The sequence below is a fragment of the Grampus griseus genome (genome assembly GCF_964374135.1).
Source record: "Grampus griseus genome assembly, chromosome: 2".
Lineage (NCBI taxonomy): Eukaryota > Metazoa > Chordata > Mammalia > Artiodactyla > Delphinidae > Grampus > Grampus griseus.
In genome coordinates, this window is record NC_139018.1 from 158053019 (window position 1) to 158077603 (window position 24585).

At 36.4% G+C, this 24585-nt stretch overlaps 1 protein-coding gene across 7 annotated transcripts in view; it reads right to left on the reverse strand.

The window, feature by feature from the left end:
• Positions 1–467: 467 nt before the first annotated feature.
• The window catches only part of ACBD5 (acyl-CoA binding domain containing 5), a gene marked incomplete at both ends in the record, with an annotated part of 34635 nt that continues 10517 nt past the window's right edge, over positions 468–24585 (reverse strand). For 2 of the 7 annotated variants that reach the window (XM_082649689.1, XM_082649683.1), the window contains 10 exons: positions 468–2408; positions 7973–8082; positions 8401–8445; positions 9781–9980; positions 15440–15707; positions 17111–17217; positions 18006–18209; positions 19123–19257; positions 24037–24069; positions 24174–24288. In XM_082649689.1, coding sequence (XP_082505815.1) covers positions 2396–2408; positions 7973–8082; positions 8401–8445; positions 9781–9980; positions 15440–15707; positions 17111–17217; positions 18006–18209; positions 19123–19257; positions 24037–24069; positions 24174–24288 — 1230 coding nt within the window. Of the gene's footprint in view, positions 2409–7968; positions 8083–8400; positions 8446–9780; positions 9981–15439; positions 15708–17110; positions 17218–18005; positions 18210–19122; positions 19258–24036; positions 24070–24173; positions 24289–24585 lie in introns of those variants that run through there. The other 5 variants (XM_082649685.1, XM_082649686.1, XM_082649687.1 and 2 more) reach the window with 3 other exon arrangements.

Sequence of the window (24585 nt, forward strand, 5' to 3'; positions counted from 1 at the left end):
AAAAAACTCAAGCCACTGCAGTTAGCTTCCTATTACAGGCCCCAGAACACTGTTATCTTAATGTTACAAATAGCTAACATCACTTTTATCACTATGTGGAGAAGTTACAAGTTATACATTTGTATTAAAAACATAAAACCTTCTCACCATTTTCTACCTAAGACAAACTGTATGTATTTAACATGGCTGACTAAGGCCACACTGAGTGGCTATGGGAAGCTACCTATTTGGAGTAAGAATTGAAACTAAGATTTTGACACGATAAGTAACATTTTCAGCCAGATGACTAAATGAGTTCAACTTCAGCCTGTTTCTGATTTTTATAAAATTACATGTAATAGCATGGCTTTATTTTGAACGAGGCACAATTACTTCCTATGAACCCCTACTATTTATTCTCATTTAATCCTTATATAATCACTGCACTTCTAACAGTAACAAGGAATAAAAACCATAACATTTTTCATTAACCTTTTATTTTTAACTTAATTTTACAATAAAGAAACAGAAAAGAAGTAGATCATTAAAAAAATACCATAGCTGTCAATTTTAAATGAGGTTCTTGTTAAACAAAGCAGTAACACTACATCCTATAATTACGTCTTTACTTGTATATACAAGAACTGTGTGCAAAGTGCTTTTCAAACTATAAAATAAGACTTTGGAATAGGATACAAATGGTTATCCCTAGGAGTTAGTTACCTTCAACTGCTTGTAATGAATCACAACTGCTTACATTCTTACTTTGCATCTTATTTATTTATATACTAAGAGAAAAGCCACCATTTTCTGATACCAGATTGATAGCTAATTTTTAAAAATAACTCCAGACCCACAGGTCTAAATTTTATTTTTACATATAATTCAGTTACTGGCTTCATTTCTTTTCCCTAAATAAATAGAGGACAGCTTTTAAAAAGCAAATATTAGTATATCTCTTTAGACAGATACATTTTAATCAAGATGGAATTAAAAAATAAAAAACATCAAGTTACATGTAAGAAAAAAAATAAGGAAAAAAAGAGTCTTCAGAAAAGCAAATTGTATTCTTATACTTTTTTCTTCAGGTAAACAAAGAACCACCCTCTAGACTAGGGATGGATTACTTTCTCTCTTATTGAGAACACTCTGAACACATGATGCTAAACCCAACATCACACATACCAAGAATTTAAAAAATTATCTGATACTAAACCTTTGTATCAGAGAAATCTTTAAAGCATAAGGTACATCTACATGAGCAGGGAGTTTTAAAAGGCATGCAGGAAGGATAATTCCAAACAAAGCCTTCAAGGATCTAAATTACAGTCTTCTTCTTAATCTAAATGTGGGAGGTGGAGGAGAGACACAAATTTACATTAGTTGGGTATGTCTTATTCAAATGGAAGCATATGGCCTGCTAGCTTGCAGATCTCTCCAATACCCCTTGTGAAATAGGTGTATCTCCAATATTATACCCCGAAGGAAAAACTGAGGCACTAAGAGGTTAAGAGTCCGGTCTGTGTGGTTTACCAGTTGCAGAAAAGTGATTTTCATGTGTTTCCTCTTTGACCTTTGTAAAAACAGTATAAATAAGTTTTCATTTTATATTTCAAAGCACCCTATGAAGCAGAAACAAGATGTCCTCAGTTAAAGGAAAATTATTACAAAGGAATCCATGTATATGATTGAATACAAATCTTATTAATGATCTGCAGGTTCAGAACACGTTAAGCCCATTCTTCATCATTTCCATTAGCAGGTTATGTCTATTCTGTGAATCATTTGTAAAAACAAAGCCTAGTACATAGGGCTCTACTTTGTCATAATGATGCCTGAATACTAAAGTTAGAGATGTGCATGCCCAAGAAAGATTATGGGCAGCTCACAAAGTGGATGTGGAGAAGATTCTTCCAGTCGTTTTCTACTGAATCGCATGGTGGTTCAGTGACTAAGAAAGTCGATTTCATCTCATTTGAAATTCACTCCTGGTTTGCATACTTTCTCATATTTAATTTAGAAAATTAAAAATACCCAGTTATTAATCTGTTCTTATTATCATAACTGTACCTTGGAAAAGCAGCTTATATTTCTCTATGGGAGATAATCAGGTAAACATGTTACCAAACAATAATTAATAATTTAATGTCCTTCAAGTTCAAGGGTAGGGTAAATCTAAGTCTATTACTTATAACCTAGTTGAGATTGATTATTCAAGTATCAGCAATATTAGTCCTTAAAATGTTATCATTTGTGTAGTGCAAAATATATATATGTATATATGTACACAAACCAAACTACTGGACAACAAAAAGAAATGTAATCATCACAAACTAGGAGTTTCGTGTGAGCTCCACAATCTATTTCATCCCGAGGTCATCCAGGCCCAGTAATCTTCTTCAGGAAAATATTTTCTTCAGTTCAATTTTCTTTGAAAAGAAAGGAAAAAAACAATGTCCTATGAGTATAAATACAACCTGAATATGAAACATATCGATACCAAAGAATTCGCTGATGGTAACATAATAATAATATTCAAATTCAAAATAAGACCATAAAATTACAAATGATCCTTATGAAGTTACTTCATGTCACTTAGAGCTCGATAGGAAAGATCCAACTGCAAGTGATGACATTACCAAGTAGTTTCTAACAAACGATTTAAATGTACATTCCTCTCACAGCTTCTAGATTCTCATCTTTTTCTAGTTGGCTATTCCACAGTTCAGATTTTTTCATAATTTTATCAAAATGGAAAGTTTTGAAACAAAAAAGCTTCATAAAACAACAGAAGGTTGACAGATACACAACCTGGACTGTTCATTTAATCAACACATATTATGTATCTGTTATTTTCCAGGCACTGTGCCAGGTACTGGAGATTCAGACATCTCTGAGGCAGGCTTTTAGCCCTCAAAAAAGCTCTCAGTTTAGTTGATAGGATGGGGATGGGAGGGACATATAAACCAACAACTCAGATGTGTATAATCTGATGGTTTTACTGATAGCAGAGTGAGCTACCAGAGAAGAATGGGCTTGTGAGCACAACAATCACATCTGATCTGAGTTCTGGGAAAGGACCCACAGCTGTAAAATCTCTAGATCCTCCTCAGCATTCCAGATGCCAAAATGCCTGAAACTCTCTCATTACAAGTTTATTCCTCTCCTCTGTAGAAACGCCCTTATGCAACCCCCTTGGCAGGAATGATCTTTTAAATAATCAGACCACTCCTTATCCTCTGCAGAAATCTTATGTACACCTTGGCAGGAGTGACATTTTAAATAATCAGTTGGATTTTCACATAATAGGAGGAGATTACTCTGGCATGAAGAAGAACGGCCCCTGGAGGAAGAGAATCGTGGGTGGTTGTAAAGACTGCCTGAGTGAGACTTCAGCAGAAATGCTAGTTGGGAGGTGCCTGAACAGTTAGCAACACTTACTAAGAACCCACGTGATGCAGATTGCTATACAGGATTTACCAAATCTGTAGATTTACCAAAAAACACACAACTTGGTCTATGAACCCCCCAACCTTCAGCTGTAATAGGGAAATAGAAGAGACATGTCATTATCACTATCTTTGGAATTTTGGGATGTTTTCCAGGCACTTAGTGAGCTCTTTCTCTCCTTTTATAAAAAATTAACTTGTAAAATGTAGGGTATAGTGTGATAAGAGAAGAAAAGTTACAGAAAACAACAGGTAAGAAAACAGGAATAACCTTTTGCCTTTCCCCAGCCCACTGAACTCTCTGCTCTGCCTGGACTGCTGAGATTCTTTCCCTGCCTCAGAAGCCTGGGCCTGAATTTTTGGTCCAGTATCACCTTCCCCAGGCTCCATCTGAAGAATGTTTCTCCTGAGACCTGTCCCACCCTATCCAGTTTTTATTAAATAAAAACTGAAAGCTCATTGTCTCTAAGGAAACCACCTACCAGCACATTTATGAACCTGGACAGACTGATAAAGGAAAGTGGTTAGAAACATCCTTTTCTTCAAATTACAGGCAGACCTTGAAGATCATGCAGGTTCGGCTCCAGACCATCGCAATAAAGCTAATATCGCAATCAAGTGAGTCACACAACTTTTCTGGTTTGCAGTGCATATAACAGTTTACACTCTACTGCGGTCTATTAAGTGGCAATAGCATTATGGCTTAAAAAACTGTACATACCTTAATTTAAAAATGCTTTATTGGGCTTCTCTGGTAGTGCAGTGGTTAAGAATCCGCCTGCCAATGCACGGGACATGGGTTCGAGCCCTGGTCCGGGAAGATCCCACATGCCTAGGAGCAACTAAGCCTGTGTGCCACAACTACTGAGCCTGCGCTCTAGAGCCCACAAGCCACAACTACTGAGCCCACGTGCCACCACTACTAAAGCCCGCGCGCCTAGAGCCTGTGCTCTGCAACAAGAGAAGCCACTGCAGTGAGAAGCCCGCGCACCACAACAAAGAGTAGCCCCCCCACTTGCCGCAACTAAAGAAAGCCCACGTGCAGCAACGAAGACCCAACGCAGCCAAAAAATAAAAATCCCTTAAAAAAATGTTTTATTGCTAAAAAATGCTAACCATCATCTGAGCCTTTGGCAAGTCATAGTAGCAACATCAAAGATCACTAATCACAGATCACCATAACAGATATAATAATAATGAAAAAGTCTGAGATATTTCAAGAATTACCAAAATATGACACAGAGACATGAAGTGAGTGAATGCTGTTGGGAAAGCGGTACTGACAGCCTTGTGACAGGGTTGCCACAAACCTTCAGTTTGTAAAAAATGCAGTATCTGAGAAGTGAGGTCTTTGTGTAATAGATTAAGAATAGTCTTGTGGACTTAAAAGGTCTGCTTTCAGGGAATTCCCTGGAGGTCCAGTGGTTAGGACTCAGTGCTTTCACCACCGTAGGCCTGGGTCCGATCCCTGGTTGGGGAACTAAGATTCTGCGAGCTGCCGCCCTGCGGCCAAAAAAAAAAAAAAAAACTGGCCTGGTTTCAGTATTTAACTCATGGATAATTTTAATAGCAGAATGACCAGGTTAGGTAACTGAGGGGAGGTAGTACCATAGGAGGCTGTTCAGGGCCTAATTTTGAACAGGTCTGCAGATGATACTCTTCATAGCACATACAGAAAGAATGTTTTTCAGATCCCCTGCAGAGTGATATGAGATCTCTTTTACTTTTAAATTTATATTTTTCTGATGTAAGCTATTATATATAGAATGGATAAACAACAAGGTCCTACTGTATAGCACAGAGAACTATATTCAATATCCTATGATAAACCATAATGGAAAAGAATATAAAAAAAAAGAATGTATATATATGTATAACTGAATCACTCTGCTGTATAGCAGAAATTAACATTGTAAATCAACTATAAAAAATTTATATTCTTCTATACTGGGGAAAAAAGAATCAAGCAGTGGACCTTAAGTATTACTTTTCATGTAAAAAAAAATTTTTTTTTTAAAGCTTACCACAAATAGATAACCACTTATTTTACATGTGTATAGGATTATCTCAGTGTGTGTTTGCATCCAGATGTTAAACAACATCAAAGCTTCTCCATGTCACATGGTACTTCGGCTGCCATCCTGCCAAGAGTGGGCCTTCAGCCAGGTATTCAGCACATATTTATTGAAAGCCTAAAACATGCCAGACACTGTGCTAGAGGATGAGGTACAGGGTGGGCCCTGTTATAAGTAGGGCACACCCTCTCCTGGCCACACTTTTCCCATCCTAAGAGGATTTTTAAATCTTTCTCTTCATCTCTAACACAGACCTGTCTTCTCTAAACCATGCACAATGTTCTCTAGTCTTCTTTCCTATAACTGTCAGATTAAAACCTGTTAAACACTGCCAGATTAAAAGATGCCTAAATCCCCTCAAGTCAAAACTTGTTTCCATCGCCAACCCCAGTTGACTCCTTACATATATAAGTAAACAATACATAAAAACACTATGTCTCATCAAAATGCAGTTGCAGAGCACTAATAATTTACAACTTTGAAGGATTAAATACCTAACATACATTGGAAAACTGGATAAAGATTCAATAATAACAAAGTAGAAAATTAGGAACAGAGAAAAGCTTCTCCATTCAGAGACATCTGTCAACAACTGAAAGGAATACTTAGGAGAAACGGCATATACTTTTACAAGTAAGGAACATTAAAAAAAAAATAAATTTTAGAAAAACTGCCATTTTCCATGACTGCTGAAGCAAAGTACAGTTTGTTTTTTCAGTCTTTAATAAACTGACAAGCTGCTTCAACCTTAAGCATGAAATAAATTATTAATCAAAGTAAACTTTAGGTTTTTTGTTGTGTGTTGAATTTCTCTATTCTCCAATCCCCAACTTTCTACAAAGTAAAACATGAAAAAGAACTTTGAAATGCATTGCAAAACATGTAAACACCTCCCGTTAGCACCACTGTTGCCAGCCGCTTAAATCCAGTATAACCACATATTGAAAAAAGGTTTGGTTCTTTTTTCCTCCTATTATCAGGGATATTAGGATTTAAAACACTGTATAGCACCCAACCATCACAGGAGAAACACAAAACGTGTGAAAAAAGAAAAGAAAGGATTTAAATTAAGGTCTATATCTTTTTTTCCCCTTTTTTTGGCCATGTCATGCAGCATGCGGGATCTTAGTTCCCCAGCCAGGGATTGAACCCACACCCCCTACATTGGATGCGCAGATTCTTAACCACTGGACCACAGTCTACAGTCTATATCTATAGATATAGTCCCAAGGTCTGTATCTTAACAGCTGAAATGACACATACACAGATGGCTTAGAAAGGGGGTAAATGATACTGAGAAGGCAACTTAGGCTTCTGAAATCCCACAAAAGTTTTTTAAGTGAGCAAGAATATTCCAAGAACATTAATGTACCAGAAAACGTATTGAGTTCATTTATGAACATAAATCAAACAGTCTTAACATAAGCAGAGAACAAGGAAGACTAAACCAAGTCACCTAAGGCCACATGCATTTCCTTTTCTCTACTATAAAGCATTCTCACTGGAGCACTTAGACTAGTGTGCTGCTTAGCCCTTTGACATAGAAGGGCAAATGTTTGGTTTTTGCTTTTGTTATCACGTGCAGTAATTAGAAACGTGGGTTCTTTGGTAGAGGAACAACAGACCTATAATTATTTAAACTTGTAGATTTTTTAAAAATGTGTTTCTACTGCACATATGTAAGAGAGCACTTAAAATGTTACCACCAAATACCCTATCTCTTTTCCCCATCTGTTGTGACTTAATGGGAAATGGTGATGAAACACCAGAAACATAATCAGTGAGGCCACGAATGACAAATATTTGTCCATCTGCCCATCCAGGGAAAGTAATTCAGTTTACATAGTGTCCAAAAAAATGCTTTTAACGATTTTCTTGAACCCAAGAGTTTTGGCCTCAGGTTATTCCTCATCTAGACAATCTCAGAGCACTTGCAAGGATTCGAACCTGTTATTCTCAGACTTACCTGAGTTATTTCCTGGCATCCAAACTGGAATTCTGGCCCTCAAATTAGAATAAGCCCTATTTCTAGTCAACCACCAGGATGAACATTTTCTGAAATGCCAATGTCTATATTTCTAAGGTACAGAGAGCATGCAGGCATTATTAGTTTTCTTATCTGTTGTCCTTTAATATTAGCAAAGGGCTCCCCCAAAAAATCATACTTTGAGAACACTGTTTCTTCATAAGACATAAAACTTAAGCCTGTAATCATTTTCTTGCTGTTGCATAAATCAGAAGTGTACAAATACATCAGATGCTCTCAAGTGAAAAAATTTTAATCTAACAAGTATCTAAAAACCCACTAGATATCATTTCCAAGGTAGTTTCAGTCTCAGGATCAGTACAGAATGCTCAGTATGACTATCTATAAAATGGACCTATCTCCCTAACTGCCGCTGAAAGCTCTGTCTGCTATAGATTCTAAGAGTTTACATACCACTTTGAATTATAAAACTATCGTATTACCTTCTCCTTCTTTGGTAATATAAATGCACTAACCACTGGGCAATAAAAGGCCATATGATAGCAAAGATTAATGCACCAGGAGACATCTCGAAGGGCCACCAAGATGGTCTCTGAGAAAATAAAATAAGCTGGTCACCAATCTATTACATATTGCACATATAAATTTTAAAAACACACCATAATTTTGAAACTACATAATTAATAATAGATCTCACTCCTGCTAAAGGGAGGGAGATAATTTTAGAGCATAATTCAGTTAAGTAGACTTTCAGAAGTACTTCAGACTTAGTACAAAACAAATATATTTTAAACTTCAAAGTTCTAAAGGGTAGATTTCATTTGGAATACTTTAAGGATGTCATATAATCTAAATTTACTGTAACTTATTTGAAACCCTGGCACTTAGATTTAAGATAAGAATTTCTTACCAGCGAAGGGGGCTGATTACTGGTCTGTAATGCTGATGATTTTGCCTATCAACACAAATGAAACTGATTTAGCTTTGACAAAAAGAAAAAAAAATACAGTAATTTTTTCTATTTCCTATCTTTTTTTTTAAAAAAAAGGGTGAAATGTTGGATTACTCTCGGTTTTTCTGCTAACTATGCTTCGATTATCCTGAAACTCACAGTGACCAAATTAAAAGTCCCTAAAATTGCTAGCCAAATAATTATCTCTGACATTTTATAGTTCAAATAATATAAAGTTATCAAAATAAAACCTTAATCAGAACCATTAATTACTTCTTTTACATTCTTATTAAATTACTTACTCAACATTTATTAATTCCTTGATTTCCATATAAACTACCAACTTACAAACATATTTGAGAACTATAGCCTTGATTATTAAAACTGTAAAAGTGTAAAGATTATGTGAACAATATCCAAATATTTGTTTTGGAGATTCCTGATAAGCTATAGCAAACCATAGTGGAGGTCAAATCATAACTCTACATTTCTGTCTGGCTTGAAAGTTTTGAGCCTACAACTAATTTACAGTAAAGAATGGGTAAGTTAGTGTATTACCTCCACAGCATTTTAAAAAGAGGTCAAGATAGAAGACAACGCTTACTACAAAAGGATGGCCCTTCAATGGTGAACCCTAGGACATTAGCTGTGGTCTCTATTAGTGCCACAAACTGCACTGTTCAACACTTCTTATTCTTCTCGGGTTCTTCTTCCTGTCTCCAACATGGTACTGCTAATTTTATATGCTGAAAAATTCCAATTATTTTAAGTGGTATTTGGCTTTTGGGTCAGTCTTTTCTGAAATAATATTTTCAAAAGTAGATCCTTTTAAAACCATTAAACTCCATTGATGTGTGTAAATCAGATTTTTTTTAATCTAACAGCAGATATTTATTGTCCCGCCTCCTTGGAACAAGGCTCTGTCCTTTAGCAGTAAATAAAATAGTATATATATAGTCCCTACAATCACGGTGTTTATAGTCTAGCAAGAAAGACAGATATTAAATGCACATACCAAAAAATCACACGTTTAACAAGAAAAAGCATTTTGTAAACTGTTACTGTTTAGCATTTTGTGGATCCAGAATTTGTCTCTTTCTTAGCAAAACCACTCAAATCAGTGTATTTGAATATTCTTATCATTGGAACACACCATATACCTCTTGATAAAACATAATCTGAGCCTGGTTCCCTAAACATATAATCTTACTTAACTGCTAAAATAAGCTTTGGGTATCATTTGTATGGTTCATTTAAATCAGATTAACACAGATTCCAATTACACACTGTTTGATGGGATCAACAGCAGATAAAGACAAGACAAACGAGGAAGGCTACCTGCGATGCCGTCAGCGTCTCCAGTTTGTGGAGTCTCTGAAGGACGTTCTGCATGTCTTCCTGCAGGCGCATGAGCACGAGAGCGATCTGCTCGTTGAGGCTGCCCCTCGACCCTCTGTCTGAACCCCAGCGTTCCCCATCACCTCCACTTCCCACTTGCCGACCTTTGCTTCCTTCACTCAAATGTTGCATCCTGTGCCCTATTTTAAGAGAGCAAAATAAGTTAGTTTTAATCACTCTTAGAAAAGTAGAAATGGTGGGGTGCCTTTTGTGTTTTTTTTTCATTTTTCCTCTATTTCTTTGAGATCTAAATCTCCAAAGTAGAGTGGAAGCAATCAGGAAGTACACAAAATAAACTATTAAAATCAAAGAAGTTGACACAGGTATAAACTTCTATTTATAGTCTTAATTTTTTTTTTTGCTAAGGTTTTATAATGTACCTAATATACTAGTACATGACTCAATGTATATAATACACAAATAATATGCATATCTGGGGTACATTCTTAAAAATTCTTCACTAATACAGTAACAAGATTGAAAAAATAGAAGGCTGTTTCTTTGGAGTATTAAAAGCTACACTAAATAGCCATGTTTTCCTATTTGATCACTGTAAGCCTCCCAAAAGGTTTTTAAATGGTTTTTCTTATAAATTCCATTATACTTATATTGAAATCTCACCACTATTAACATTTTGTTGTCTATCCATACGTCCTTTTCTCTACGCGTATATTTACAGAATTGGCATTACCCCTTATATGTGATTTTGTGTCCTACTTTTAAAAAATATTATGGGGCTTCCCTGGTGGCGCAGTGGTTGGGAGTCCGCCTGCCGATGCAGGGGACACGGGTTCGTGCCCCGGTCCGGGAAGATCCCACATGCCGCGGAGCGGCTGGGCCCGTGACCCATGGCCGCTGAGCCTGTGGCGCAACGGGAGAGGCCACAGCGGTGAGAGGCCCGCGTACCGCCAAAAGAAAAAAAACATATATATATATATATAATGAACATTTACGTGCATCATTAAATTTTACTCCAATTCCAAAAACACTGAAACAGCTATATGAATTCACTAGTAAGACCATGAAATAATTTACTCAGTCATTTTGCACTTTTAGATAGTTAGGGTAACTCCAAATTTTTGCGATTACAAATAACTTTGCAATGAATGTCTTTGTATATAAATTCTTGTCCAAATTTCTGTTGATTTCTTTAGGTCAGACAAATTCAAAGAAGAATTCCTGGGAAAGGATAACAATTTTGTTGTGGTTCTTAATGAGTGTTGCCAAGTTATTTTTCACAAAGGCTGAAACAGTTTTTTGTTTGTTTGGCCTCGCTGTGTGGCATGCAGGATCCTAGTTCCCCAAACAGGGATCGACCCTGTGCTCCCTGTATTGGGAGCACAGAGTCCTAACCACTGGACCACCAGGGAAGTCCAAAACAGTTTTATATTGCAGTGTGTAAAAGGTATTACTATGTTACCTTACCCTTGCAGAAATGGAACATCACAAGTTTTACATGCTTGCTAATATAATACGTAAGTCTTATTTTAAATAATAAACAGAAAATTGTCTACCTCATTGCCCTTTGGCATCCTGGAACCCTACAGAAGCAGGATTCCCAAAACTGAACTTGCATCAAGCAGTGTTTGGGGCTGTAAGTGAAATGGAATTGGAGCCATCTGCCAAGTTAAACCCCAAAGAGTACACTGAAATGCTCGATGCCATTTTCAAGAAGACCTCTACTCTTGTATTGAAAGCAAGTAAAATTTGAAGTGGTCATTCCTGAACTCAGCTATTGGTCTGGAATTTACACAGAAAAAAAAAGTGGAAGTCGAATTTCAGGCTTAGTTTTTTCCTGCATCCTTAAGAGCTTGACATATTCTGTGATGGTCTGTCAGTGGGTTCTGATGGTGCCAGAGAACTACTGCTGTCTCTGCTCACTTTACTATGTCCTTTGTAATACTCAGTGTTCAAACCGCCTTCACAAAGACAGGAGTATCAGCCCATTCCCCTGTACGGGCCCCTGTGATTTCTGGGAGCCGTAGAGAGCTGTAGGTGGGTAAAGTCAGATTTTAAACAGGAAGCGTTTCATATAAACAATTTTGTTAAATTACCTAAAGAAAGAAACCTGAATCCAAGGTTCTAGTAATACGTTGTGACCTTTTTCTTAACTAAATATTCACAAATTTGTATTTTTTCTTGTAAAGAGGGGCCCTCTGCCCAAACTGTATAAGCTGCCTTTCTTGAATAAATGAATGACTTGCATTTCTGCCATGTCAATTCTCTTCTTTACTGTTTCTAATGTATTTATAACTTATATAACTATGACTTATGCCTCCAATTTTCCCCCTACCTATGCAATTTCCTTTTTTTAGGCCTTATCATCTCTGCTTCGATCTCCTATTTGTAAGTGTTTATATCTTTATTGAGTGAGGAATACTGGTTATCTAAAATGTTCTGTTTTCTGGCATATATATTCTTCCAAAACAGATCTTTTGTTTGCATCCTAAGTGCCTTTCCCCCTCTCCACTCTCCTTTTTATTTTTTCCTTGTCTGTAGGATTTCTACATAGTTCCCAGGTCAGTTTTTATCAGCTTGTTTATCTATGACACAGGCACCTCTATCAATCTACCTAAATAGAGTGGGTTTCCTGCCACATTGACATTGCCCTACTGGTATGTCGCCCCAGACCTGACCTTGTAGGCTTGATATCATCAGTGTCTGCTGCTTCTATATTAGGCTCTTCTGAGTGGGACTAGAGGTAGGGGCTGAGGTAACAGGGGAATTGTTTTCTATTCTCTTTCTTTGTACATTGTGAAATGCCCTGTGTTGGGGACTTTTCCTGGATCAGCGATATATATATATAAAATGACATATATATTCAAATGATAGATGGCCTTATATTTCAGATCCTTCCTCCATATAAGAGGCCAGATGGCCTTTGGCAGTGACAGAGAATTATCACTGAGCAATTATCTCCCCCTGCCTCCCTCAGTGTCCTCAAGGTCAGAACTAGAAGAGGGAGGTCATGTCTGAAAGCAAACCCCAGTTTCTTCTAGCTCTGGCTGTGGTTCTGCTTGTCCCCAGGGGAAGGGGAGACGGGAGGGTATGTGAAATTCGGTGAACTGGACACTAGGCTACCCAATCCTCCCTGTATCTTCTCTTTTTTTTTAAGCCTCTGTGACAAGAGGTGATTAGTTCCATCAGATTATGCCCCATTCTCCAGCCTCCTTCTCAACCAGAGGTGGAAGAGAAAAATAATAACAAGTCTTACACTCATTCTGGCTGTGTGTCCAAAAGAGTTCCAGAAGGACACTCCGAGTCTTCACCCTCGAGCCACTATGGCTTCCAGTCTGCTTCCCACTAAATTGAGAGGTTTTTTTCAAAATTTCATTGACTCACCTTCATTCTCACTGCTTCTATAGAGAACAGAACTTCCTATCTATTCTAGTTTCTTTCTAATTGTCCTGTCTCTCTGATACTTTGCAAAGTTTATGGTACGAGGATGAGTCCCTTATCTAGTTGCTGTTGCCATATTCCTTGATATTTTTTTCTTCTTTTTTATTCATTTAATTAGGTTGGGGGGGGACATGTTATGACCATCATACACTTGACTATCTTACCCTAGGGGTCCCCAGAGCCTGCTTTTTCCCTACTGCTTTATAATATACTATCAAGATTTATTAACCTATCCTATATTCAGAGCACATAGAAGTCCTGGCAAAAGGAATGCGTGTAAAAGTGTAAGGATATTAAAATAATATAGTATTCCACTAATTAAAGTTAAATGTGAATTATTAGGAAAGACTCCCCAAAAGCACTATTTTTTTCCTTTAGGTTGAATTTTGAATGAAGGGATAGTCAAATATCAACAAAGAAGAGACAAAAGACTATGCCAAACGATAGGAAAGACATAGACATGGAAGGGGCAAGCCAGTGGTGGGAGTGGGAAGATTTTCTTTACTTATTTGAGGTAGATGCTAAAAAGGAGAGTGATGAAAACATGAGGATGATAACGTCAGGAAGAGCAAAGGACAGGTTGAATCAAGTTCCATGTGAAGGTGAGGAGTGTAGGCTTTATAGGCAGACCTATATATATATATAGGCATATATACAGACAAAAAATACTGTATATTCAATAGGAAGAACGTGTCTTAGTAAAAAAAAAAAAAAACAAAAGAAAAACAGAGGGATTATCCTGATCACTTTGAGAATGTATTTAAATAGAAAATAAGAACAGTCATACAAGCTTAAGAGGTTTCTGAATCAGTGAAAAACGAAAAGCTTGGCCTGGCTGGAAAGGAAGACATTAGAGAGAATGAATTACAGGTTTATCTGATGGACCAAATGTAGAAAAGGGGAGACAATGGTGACAATAAATAAGAAATACAGTCCAGAGTTTCTTGCCTGGGTGTCATAAGGGTAACAAAGGAAAAATTAGCATCTAGAATTATGAGGTTCCATAGGTATCATGGTACACAGTTTGATAACTACCAATAAGATTTACCAAATTAATTATGTTAAGTAAGGTTCTCATTATTCTTAGTTATGTTTTTGTCCTTACACTCTCATATAGACCAAAAAAAGTATATTAAAGTCTCCTGAATATTAATATGATTTTCCCTATTTCTCCTTATATCATCTGCAGATTTTGCTTTTTGAAGTGTTGATGTTATATAAAATATTAACAATTTTAAGTCTCTACTGCACATCTTCACATTACAAGTGGCCCTCTTTATCTTAATGCTTTTTGTCATGAAATTAATCTTCCCTGATATCAAGATTACTAACCTTGTCTTATTTTAATGTGCATTTGTGTGAGATACCTTTGCCTATATTTTTATTTTTTACTTTCTGTAGACTATAGCATGAAGTTATGCTTTGCTTTGTGAACCAATCCAAACACCTTCTTCTTCAAGTAGGTGAGTAGAGCCTCTTTACTTGTACTGCTTTCACAAATACATTTGATCTTAAGTCTTTTATATTATGCATTGTTTTATGGGTTTTAAAAAATGTTTTACTACATGGTTTGTTTTCACTGCTTTTTTAAAAATGTGTATTTTTTTCTGATAAATTAGAAAGGTTTGTTTCTGTTCAAATGGCTGTTTTGACAGTACCTATTGATTCCTTACTATAAACAACTGTAAATTAATATTCCTACTTTTCTTCCCCACTCAACTCTTTATTACCTGATCACATTAATATTCTTAATGTTCCCCTCTGTAATGTTAAATGTTCTTTTATCTCTATTACTTGATTTATCAGCTTGAAATGATGTCTTTTGACCTAAGCGGGGAAATGGGAAACAATAAGGAATCCAGATTTTCACCTATAATAGGAAAAAAGCAGCAGCACAGCTGGAGCAATCAGTGAGCGTTCAAGGAGGTGATAAAACATAAATTTGGCTACCTTAAAACACTGCATAAAAGATGTGGAAATAGACATATTTTCTCCCACACCTTCAAAGAATACACTGCTATGCCCTGTAGAGTCAAAGGAGAGAACCAGACATAAAGAAAAATGGTCAGATGTTCCGCGAGGATAACTTTCAACATTCCCTTTGCAGAGGGACAGTCCTGGTGCCTCTCCTATCTAGAACCTCCCCATTTCATTAATTCGTTTATAAAGACAGTGAGAACAAAAAACAAGTGCTACACACCTCTCCCTCTCCTGACGTTAGAGAATTCCTCACTTTCTCCAGCCCGTTTCTCACGGTGCGGCGCTCCACTGTTATTCCCGCCATCCTCTCCTCCGTGCTTTACTTCACCTTTGCCTTCCACTGCTGCCGCCTGTGTGTCTCCCCTGTTGCCATTCCCAGGAGATACTTGAACATCTTCAGGAAAACCAGAACTTTCCAAGGGCTGACTGGGATTACCACCCAAGTAATAGCGAAATGGTCCATTGTTTGACGTAAAGCTATCTGAAGACTACAAATGTAAAGCATGTAGTTATACACCACAAGGTTTCCATGACAATAGAAGAATGACTGGTTTTATAAAGCGGTATTTTTTTAAAGTTATTATAGAAAATATTATTTTTCTAAAAAATGTCTTCAATTCATATTGTGCCTCCCATCTGTAGGGGAGAAATGGGATAGTGATGATTTATATACATCTCAGCAAAGAACTGAGATGTTTGGCAGTGAACTGTGCTCATGACTCAGTTATTCATCCAAGAAACATTTTAAATATCCAGAGTTACTGTATTCAAAAAGCACTGTCATGAGGCTTCCCTGGTGGCGCAGTGGTTGAGAGTCCGCCTGCCAATGCAGGGGACGCGGGTTTGTGCCCTGGTCCAGGAAGATCCCACATGCCGCGGAGCGGATGGGCCTGTGGGCCATGGCTGCTAAGCCTGCGCGTTCGGAGCCTGTGCTCCGCAACGGGAGAGGCCACAACAGTGAGAGCCCCGCGTACAGCAAAAAAAAAAAAAAAAAAAAAGCACTGTCACAACACTGTAAATCAATTATAATTCAATAAAATAAAAAAATAAATTAATTTAATTTAATTTTAAAATAAAATAAATTTAAAAAACACTGTGTTAGAACAGGGGTGGGGAAAGACCAGGGGGAGGATGTAAAAACAACAAACATAAATATAGCCGTCAAAACCACCCTGGTCGTTATCAGAAAAAGTTGTCAGAGAAAAATACAAAATTCATGTACTTTTAATGGTTTTCCAAATGTTAGTTTTCAATACCAAATCTTAATTAACTGAAATTTGAAAAGTATTTCCACTTAAAATTTCAGTCCAGGGCTTCCCTGGTGGCACAGTGGTTGAGAGTCCGCCTGCCGATGCAGGGGACACGGGTTCGTGCCCCGGTCCGGGAAGATCCCACATGCCGCGGAACGGCTGGGCCCGTGAGTCATGGCCGTTGAGCCTGCGCGTCCGGAGCCTGTGCTCCGCAACGGGAGAGGCCACAACAGTGAGAGGCCCGCATGCCGCAAAAAAAAAAAAAAAAACTTCAGTCCAATGTATTTAGTCAATGTGAAGAACAGATTTATTTGTTTGAAATTATTCAGTCTTCTTGACTGTTATCAATGTCTCAAACATAAGGACTAGCATAAGGAGTTCACTTTCTGCCTCCCATCCCACCTCTCTCAGAATATTTATAACTGTAAATACATTATAAATTATAATATTTAAACAGTTTTGAATATTCAGGAATTTTATATATTTTTTAATTCACAAAAAAACAAAATACAAATGTTTAAACATGTTAGAGGTATGTTTTCAAAGTGGTGAACAGCATATACATCTGTTATTAACAGAAGTTATGCATGGAATTCTGATATCACTTTGAAAATTTACCAATTAAAAAATGTCATTTTTACCTCTTCTTGTCCAAATTGCTCCATGGAATCACAGTATACTTCACTGTCTGAATCACTCGTCAAATGCTGAATTGCTGAAACATCTTCAACATGATCATCATTTACATCTAAATATATACAAATGTCCGGGTAGAATAATTATTCTCTATTTGAAGACAAATGCATTTATTACATTTTCAAAATTTATCTGCTCTATATTATTTTCATATTGGGAGATAAATTTGATTTACCGTTTCATATTGGGAGATAAATTTGATTTACTTTCTTTTAACTTACCAAAATTTTAAATTTAGTCAGTAATTTTTATGTAAAAAGATTACAACGTATTTTATCATGGAATTATAAAAAGACACTGTCCAGATCAAACTTATAAAAACCTAATAACTTTATAAGAAAAAACTGACTACCGGCTAGGACCCTAAATTTGGGACGCAACTGTGCACATTTGGTTGTTATATTAAGAAATGGTATTTCTTGGTTTCTCTAGTGAATTACAGCAATGTCAATAATTCACTGTATACACACTATAGGCTCACTCCTAGAGCCGTAACTTATGAAACGACTATACCTTATTTTGCTGACCTGAGAACAAAAGTATCATATAATTAGAGATGTGAGTTAAAAGAAACATCAGTAATAAAAGTAAAAATTTCAAAGATTTTATTTTAAAATTCCATATAAAAACACAATAAAAAATATTTCAAGAAAAATATAAAAGCCTTGGCCCTATTTTGGTCTTTCAAAGCTATAACCCCTTATAATATTAATAAACCTTAATATGTTACTGAATAGAGGTTTTTAAAATTCTCAACAGCTCCTAAATATCCTAAAATTATTAAAAGAATATATTATTCATAAGAAAGAAGCCAGAGAAACAACTTTGATGTGACAGTACCTTGGTGAACGCAGACAGCAGTTTCTTCCGTTTGCTCCAAGTTTTGATCTGCAGATTTTACTGTCTCAGCACCTCTGCCATTCAGGGAAGGACTGGCATGAACGTCGTTCTGTACACCCTGAACAAAGCTGTCTTTTTCATAGCCATTAGTGACAACGATTTCCAAGTTCTTATGGTCTGCAGATTTCTTCATCATTTTCTTATCTTTTATGTGAAAATGGAAAGATTCATAAAAATTCACTGTAGGAAAACTTCTGTACACTATGTTCTAATATCAGGTAGTCATTTCCCCAGCCTATCATAATCCATTTGAAGGGCTTCCTACGTGGATCAGAGAGATGGGGTGCTCCTTGAAAAGGGGTTAATTATATGCTGAGAGCTCACCCAAACTGTTGGTTTCAAAACTGCTTCAGTTCCCTGTGAATCTTCTAGAACCCCTTTTAAGAGATAAATCTTTTGAGGTCTTTTCACTCTTTCGGGCATAGGCAAATTGCTCTATGAGACCCAGCCATATATAGGTCTACATAGCCAGTAAAAAGAGCCTTCAAAGAAGGTATTATTTGTCAGCCTTTACTGGAAAGTGAAGGCAAAACTAAGCTGTATGGCTTGTTTTAGTGTCTTTCTGCCTCCCCTTTCTAAACTAGTCTCCCCAAGAATCACTGGTACTCTTACTCACAAGGCCCCCCTAATGCAGAACCCCACGATTCCAATGTTCCCTCTTCATCAGAATCTCTGCTTGCATTCTATTCTTGGAATCCATGCCATTCTTGACAAGATATTGAGAATTTAACTTGTCTCCTTGGTAACATACGCATATTTATATTGGAAACAATACCTTAAATGAATACATTTCTAATGCAGCATTTCAGGCTTTACATCTAGAGGAGTGGCCTATCCTTGTTTGCCTTCAATTAACATCAACCCATCTATGCTTACGGTTGGCTGTCCCTGAACTCTGTAGTAGAGCCTCTTGGTCCACAACGAACCTGGTTATAGGGTCAATAGCCCACATCCCTCCATGTGCCCTAATTGCACGCAATGCCAAATAAGTCCAAACCTCTCCATAGCCTTTCGCCTTAGTTAATGTAGAGTGATTAGCTCATAACCCAAAGATTACCGCTATCACTTTGTTCTGCTCCTTTCACGCCTTCCTGGGCCTCTTCTTCCTCAGATTCAGCTCCACTATCGCTGCTTTCAGCTTTACCATTAAGAGTTTTGGCATTTGGTGTAGAAGTTAGAACATTACCAAGATCTAAAATATGAAATGACCATTTAATCTGTAATGCTATAACACACAATCATGTTGTAATTTTAAAATAATACTGTAATTCACAAATAACTAATAAAATAATCTTGAAGTAAAATGTTAGAATTTTAACATATAATGAACAGTATTATTTTCTTTGACAGTAAATATATGTACATTACATTAATTCCTCCAGTTATCAGTTCACAACAAAATGATAAAGCTATCTTAAATCCTTTCTGAACAAGACAGTGGATAAATTATTTTTAAGGTAACATCGATCAAAATGTAAAGTTAAGAGATGATCTTTAATACACAGTAAATGAAGAGACAGTTGCTATAGGCTAGCATGCTGAAAACATACATAGCCTTGGCCCTAAAAGCAATCTTATCAATATTATAGTTGGACTACATTAAAAAGTTTTTTTTTTTATAACTTTATTTATTTATTTATTTTTGGCTGTGTTGGGTCTTTGTTGCTGCGTGCAGGCTTTCTCTAGTTGTGGCGAGCGGAGGCCACTCTTCATTGCAGTGTGTGGGCTTCTCATTGCGGTGGCTTCTCTTTGTTGCGGAGCACGGGCTCTAGGCACACAGGCTTCAGTAGTTGTGGCACACAGGCTTCAGCAGTTGTGGCTTGCAGGCTCAGCAGTTGTGGCTCACAGGCTCTAGAGCGCTGGCTCAGTAGTTGCAGTGCACGGGCTTAGCTGCTCCGTGGCATGTGGGATCCTCCCGGACCAGGGCTTGAACCTGCATGCCCTGCATTGGCAGGTGGATTCTTAACCACTGAGCCACCAGGGAAGCCCCTAAAAAGTTTTTTATCCTTTTATTACCTTTAGGGCTTCAGGTGCACAACTTACATTATTATGTCTTTACAGTTAAGCTTTTTTAAAAAAAAGCATTAGTAAATGTGATTAATCACTTAAAAAGGCAAATTGTCCTATTACCCAAAGTCATACCTTGAGAGTAAATACATGGAAGCTTCTCAAACATTAACATGGATAGGAATCACCTGAGATCTAGTTAAAAGGTTAGGATCTGAATCAGTAAGTCTGGGGTAATCTAAGATTCTGGATTGCCATAAAGCTCCAATGTGATGCCAGTGCTGACGGTTACTAGACCCCATTCTGTGATATTGGGAATTATAGTTCCGTAACTCTGAGATACTGAAGGCATCCTAAGTGGTTCTTGGCCAAAAACAGTGGTCTTCCTCCATAAACTGCTGGGCTTTATTTTCAATTATACAAGTCCATTTTGGATGCTCCCATGCATCCCAAATAACATATAAAATCTCCATTCATCTTAAACAGTCAGGCCTATATTCTTATTCTTATTATATTCCCTAATTAGTAGCACTAAGGAGTAAAAATTCAACTCTATCATAGGCATTATGGTCTATTCTCTCTTAGAGAATCATGATGGCAGCATAGCTTTTGGATCTCCCTTACTCTTTCCCTGACAACCAGAAAATAAAAAATAATAACAATTGACAAAAAAATAAATAAAAAACAGAAACACTCACCACCCACAGACACCTTCAACAAAACAAAGCATCAGGGAATCCCCAAAACCCCCATCAAATGGATGGTTGCAGCAAAACTACTTGACAGCATCACAGCAGCTCTGTGACGAGAGTTGCAGAAAGCACAGAGAATTACTAGTAAGCCCTACTCAACATCCAAAAATCAATGTAGTACACCATATTAATGGACTAAAGGATAAAAGCCACAAGATTATCACAATGGATGCAGAAAAAGCACTTGACAAAATCCAACACTCTTTCATGAATATAACACTGAAGAAATTGAGAATACAAGAAAATTTCCTCAATCTGATAAAGGGCATCTAAGAAAACTCACTAGAATCATAATGTTAAAAGACTGAATGTTTTGTTGCTAAAATAAGGAACAAGACAAAGATGTCTGGGCTTCCCTGGTGGCGCAGTGGTTAAGAATCCGCCTGCCAATGCAGGGGACACGGGTTCGAGCCCTGGTCCAGGAAGCTCTCACATGCAGCAGAGTAGCTAAGCCCATGTGCCACAACTACTGAAGCCCGTATGCCTAGAGCCCAAGCTCTGCAGCAAGAGAAGCCACCGCAATAAGAAGCCCGCGCACCTCAATGAAGAGCAGCCCCCGCTCTCCACAACTAGAGAAAGCCTGCACACAGCAACAAAGACCCAACACAGCCAAAAATAAAATAAATTAATTTTTTAAAAAAAGGACAAAGATGTCTGCTTTTGTCATCTCTATTTAATACTGTACTGGAAGTTCTAGTTAGGGCAATCAGGCAAGAAAAATAAATAAAAGGCATCCAGACTGACAAGGAAGAAGTAAAATGATCTCTGCAGATGACATGCTCTTATACATAGAAAATCCTAAGTAATCTACAAAAAAACTATTAGAACTAATAAATGGTCAAGCAAGGTTGCAAGATACAAGATCAATATAGAAAAATTAATTGTATTTCTACAAGCTACCAACAAACGATTGAAAAATGAAATTAGAAAATTTAATTTACAATAGCAGCAAAAGAATAAAATAACTAGCAATTGAAAGAAATTAAAGAACATTTAAGTAAATGGATTAGAAGACGATATTGTTGAATGACAATACTTCCAAAAGTGATCTATGATTCATTGCAATCCCTAACAAAATTCCAGCTGGCCATTTTTGCAAACATTGACAAGCTGATTCTGAAGTTCATAGGGACATGCAAGGAATCAAGAATGGTCAAAAATGGGAATTCCCTGGTGGTCCAGTGGTTAGGGCTCTGCACTTTCACTGCAGGGGGCATGGGTTCGATTCCTGATCAGGGAATTAAGATCCTGCAAGCTGTGTGGCACGGCCAGAAAAAAGAAGTATAGTCAAAACAATGTTGAAAAAGAACAAAGTTGGAGAGCTTACACTTCCTGATTTCAAAACTTACTATGTATATATATTCTGAAAAAGCCCATGTGACATAGATAATCTGTTCTACTGGACCTAAACGGCTACTTTTAACAAGATTCTTTATTTAAGAAACAAACTCAAGATTGCAAACTGTCTTGCAAGTTGGCAATATCTTACAAAATTGGAAACACTTATCTAACGCCCACATCCTTTGATCCAACAATTATATTTCTAATATAATTCCTTACAGATATGCTTACACATATGTAAAGTGACATTTGTACATGGTTACTTTCAGCAGCATCTTTTGAAGATCAGAAGAGGAAACGATCTAAATTCCATTAGAGTGGTACAGGTTAAATAAATTATGGTATAGGTCCGCATCCCTTACAACTCTTGGATCTAGATACAATTTGAAATCCAGAGTTTTCTAATTTTGCAAAGGTCATATACTATACATAATGTATAGTATATGATACCTTCAACAGAGTCTAAGGTGGCTCTCACTAAAAAAAAAAAAAAATTAAGATATTTGTAGCAAAATATAATAGCCGTACAAAATAGGATAAAAACTTAAAATAGCCTCATGTCATTTAAGGTCAAGGTTTGCTCCTCCTGGTAACGTTAGGACAGGTTTTGCTCTCAAACGGGTTATCAAAAAAGCTTTATCAAGCCTTTTGAACTCTTAAATTATAGCTAAGGGATTATGGATCTGAGGCTTTATTATCATTTTTCACTCTTCCTTGTTTTTATAGCTATAGTTGTTTCAACTATAGAGCAGGTCCTGATTTATTCCCCTCTGCATCCTAATAACACACTTCACAAACAGAAAACATTTAATTTTTTTTCTGACTTGAAAAATTATGAATTATAAAGAAGATTATTTGTTAATATTTGACCCCTCTAGGTAGACAAATCAGAAACAGAGGGTGTGGTACAGAGTTATGCCCAGTAAAAGTCACCATCAGTTACTGTGGCGGACACAAACTGCAGGCCTTATGACAGAACAGGAAGATTAATATGTTGATCAATTAGTAAAAGATGCCTTGTGAATGGAATGCCAGGAAAAAAAAAGGATGGGCAGGCTGATTTTTATTTAAAACATATATAATTGTCATTTAGAATGACTCTTAGGAGCTCATTTCACTCTATTTTCTAAAACAATTTAAAGAGCAAATGTTTACAGTTAATACCAGCAAATCTGCAGATTATTCAGCTCCTGCTAGTACGTAAAAAGATAAGACTTTCAATTTGTTACTGAGAACATGAAAACAGAACTCTAAAAATAAAAGACCAAGTGAGGTGAATTCACTGACGTCTTGTTTTAGCTAGCTACACTAGAGTTAAACCATACTATAAACATATTCACTTAAAATTAGCTAGCAAGTCATTTCAGCCATAGCAATATAATAGCTAATATAATTAATAAATCAAAATAGAAAATATGAATCATAAAAATAAAACCATGAATTCTGTTATAATTTTGTATACAAATGAACCGTCTGTCATGTTTTAATAACCTAAGGGTAAAAATTACGGTTTATACCAACAAGCACCTACTGAATAGCACAGGGAACTCTGCTCAATATTCTGTAATAACCTAAATGGGAAAATAATTTGAAAAAGAATAGATACATGTATATGTATATAACTGAATCACTTCGCTGTACACTGAAACTAAACAACATTGTTAATCAACTATGCTCCAATATAAAATAAATTTTTTTTTAAAACTCTGAAAAAAAAAATTAGGGTTTATAATATTTTGGAAGTTTGTGCAATGTATTTGCTTGAAAGAAAACTCTTGAGTGAAAAGCCCATAAGTTATACAAATTTGTGCAGAGTTCTTTTGGCATATAAATTTTAAACCAAAGTTTCACATGGATTTCATTATTCCTACCTTCTAAGTATTTAGAGATTTTCTCCACTCGGACTGGCATGTGAAAGTAAAAAAAAAAAATTAGACATATAATATAAATATTAATGCATGCATAATGTATCAGCTGCTGAACGAAAAACTAGGTAAAAGAGTCCAACCTGAGGTTAAATCAGAACTTCTGCCACTCTTTTTGTCTTCTATAATTTCATAAAACGGACCAATGACATGTAGCAATTCTTCAACTTTTTCAGTCATTGGCATAGTTTCAAGAATCTGTAATCAAAAGAAACAAATCCTGTGAAAACCAACTATTAATGTGATCCAAACTAGCACCAAATAATATATTTATAATTTACTTACCGATAACTTTGAGATTTGAAGTGCTTTTACAGACTCCTGAAAGTATCTATGTTAATTACATATTGATGCCTATACCACCCTAGGAAAATTTCAAGTAAAGATTTAAAAGCGTTCTCATTTTCAAAACTATTTTACATAAGCTTCGTGTAAAATTTTATACAATAAGCTATAGATTGTGCATTAAGCACTAAAGGCCCTAATGTAAAATAA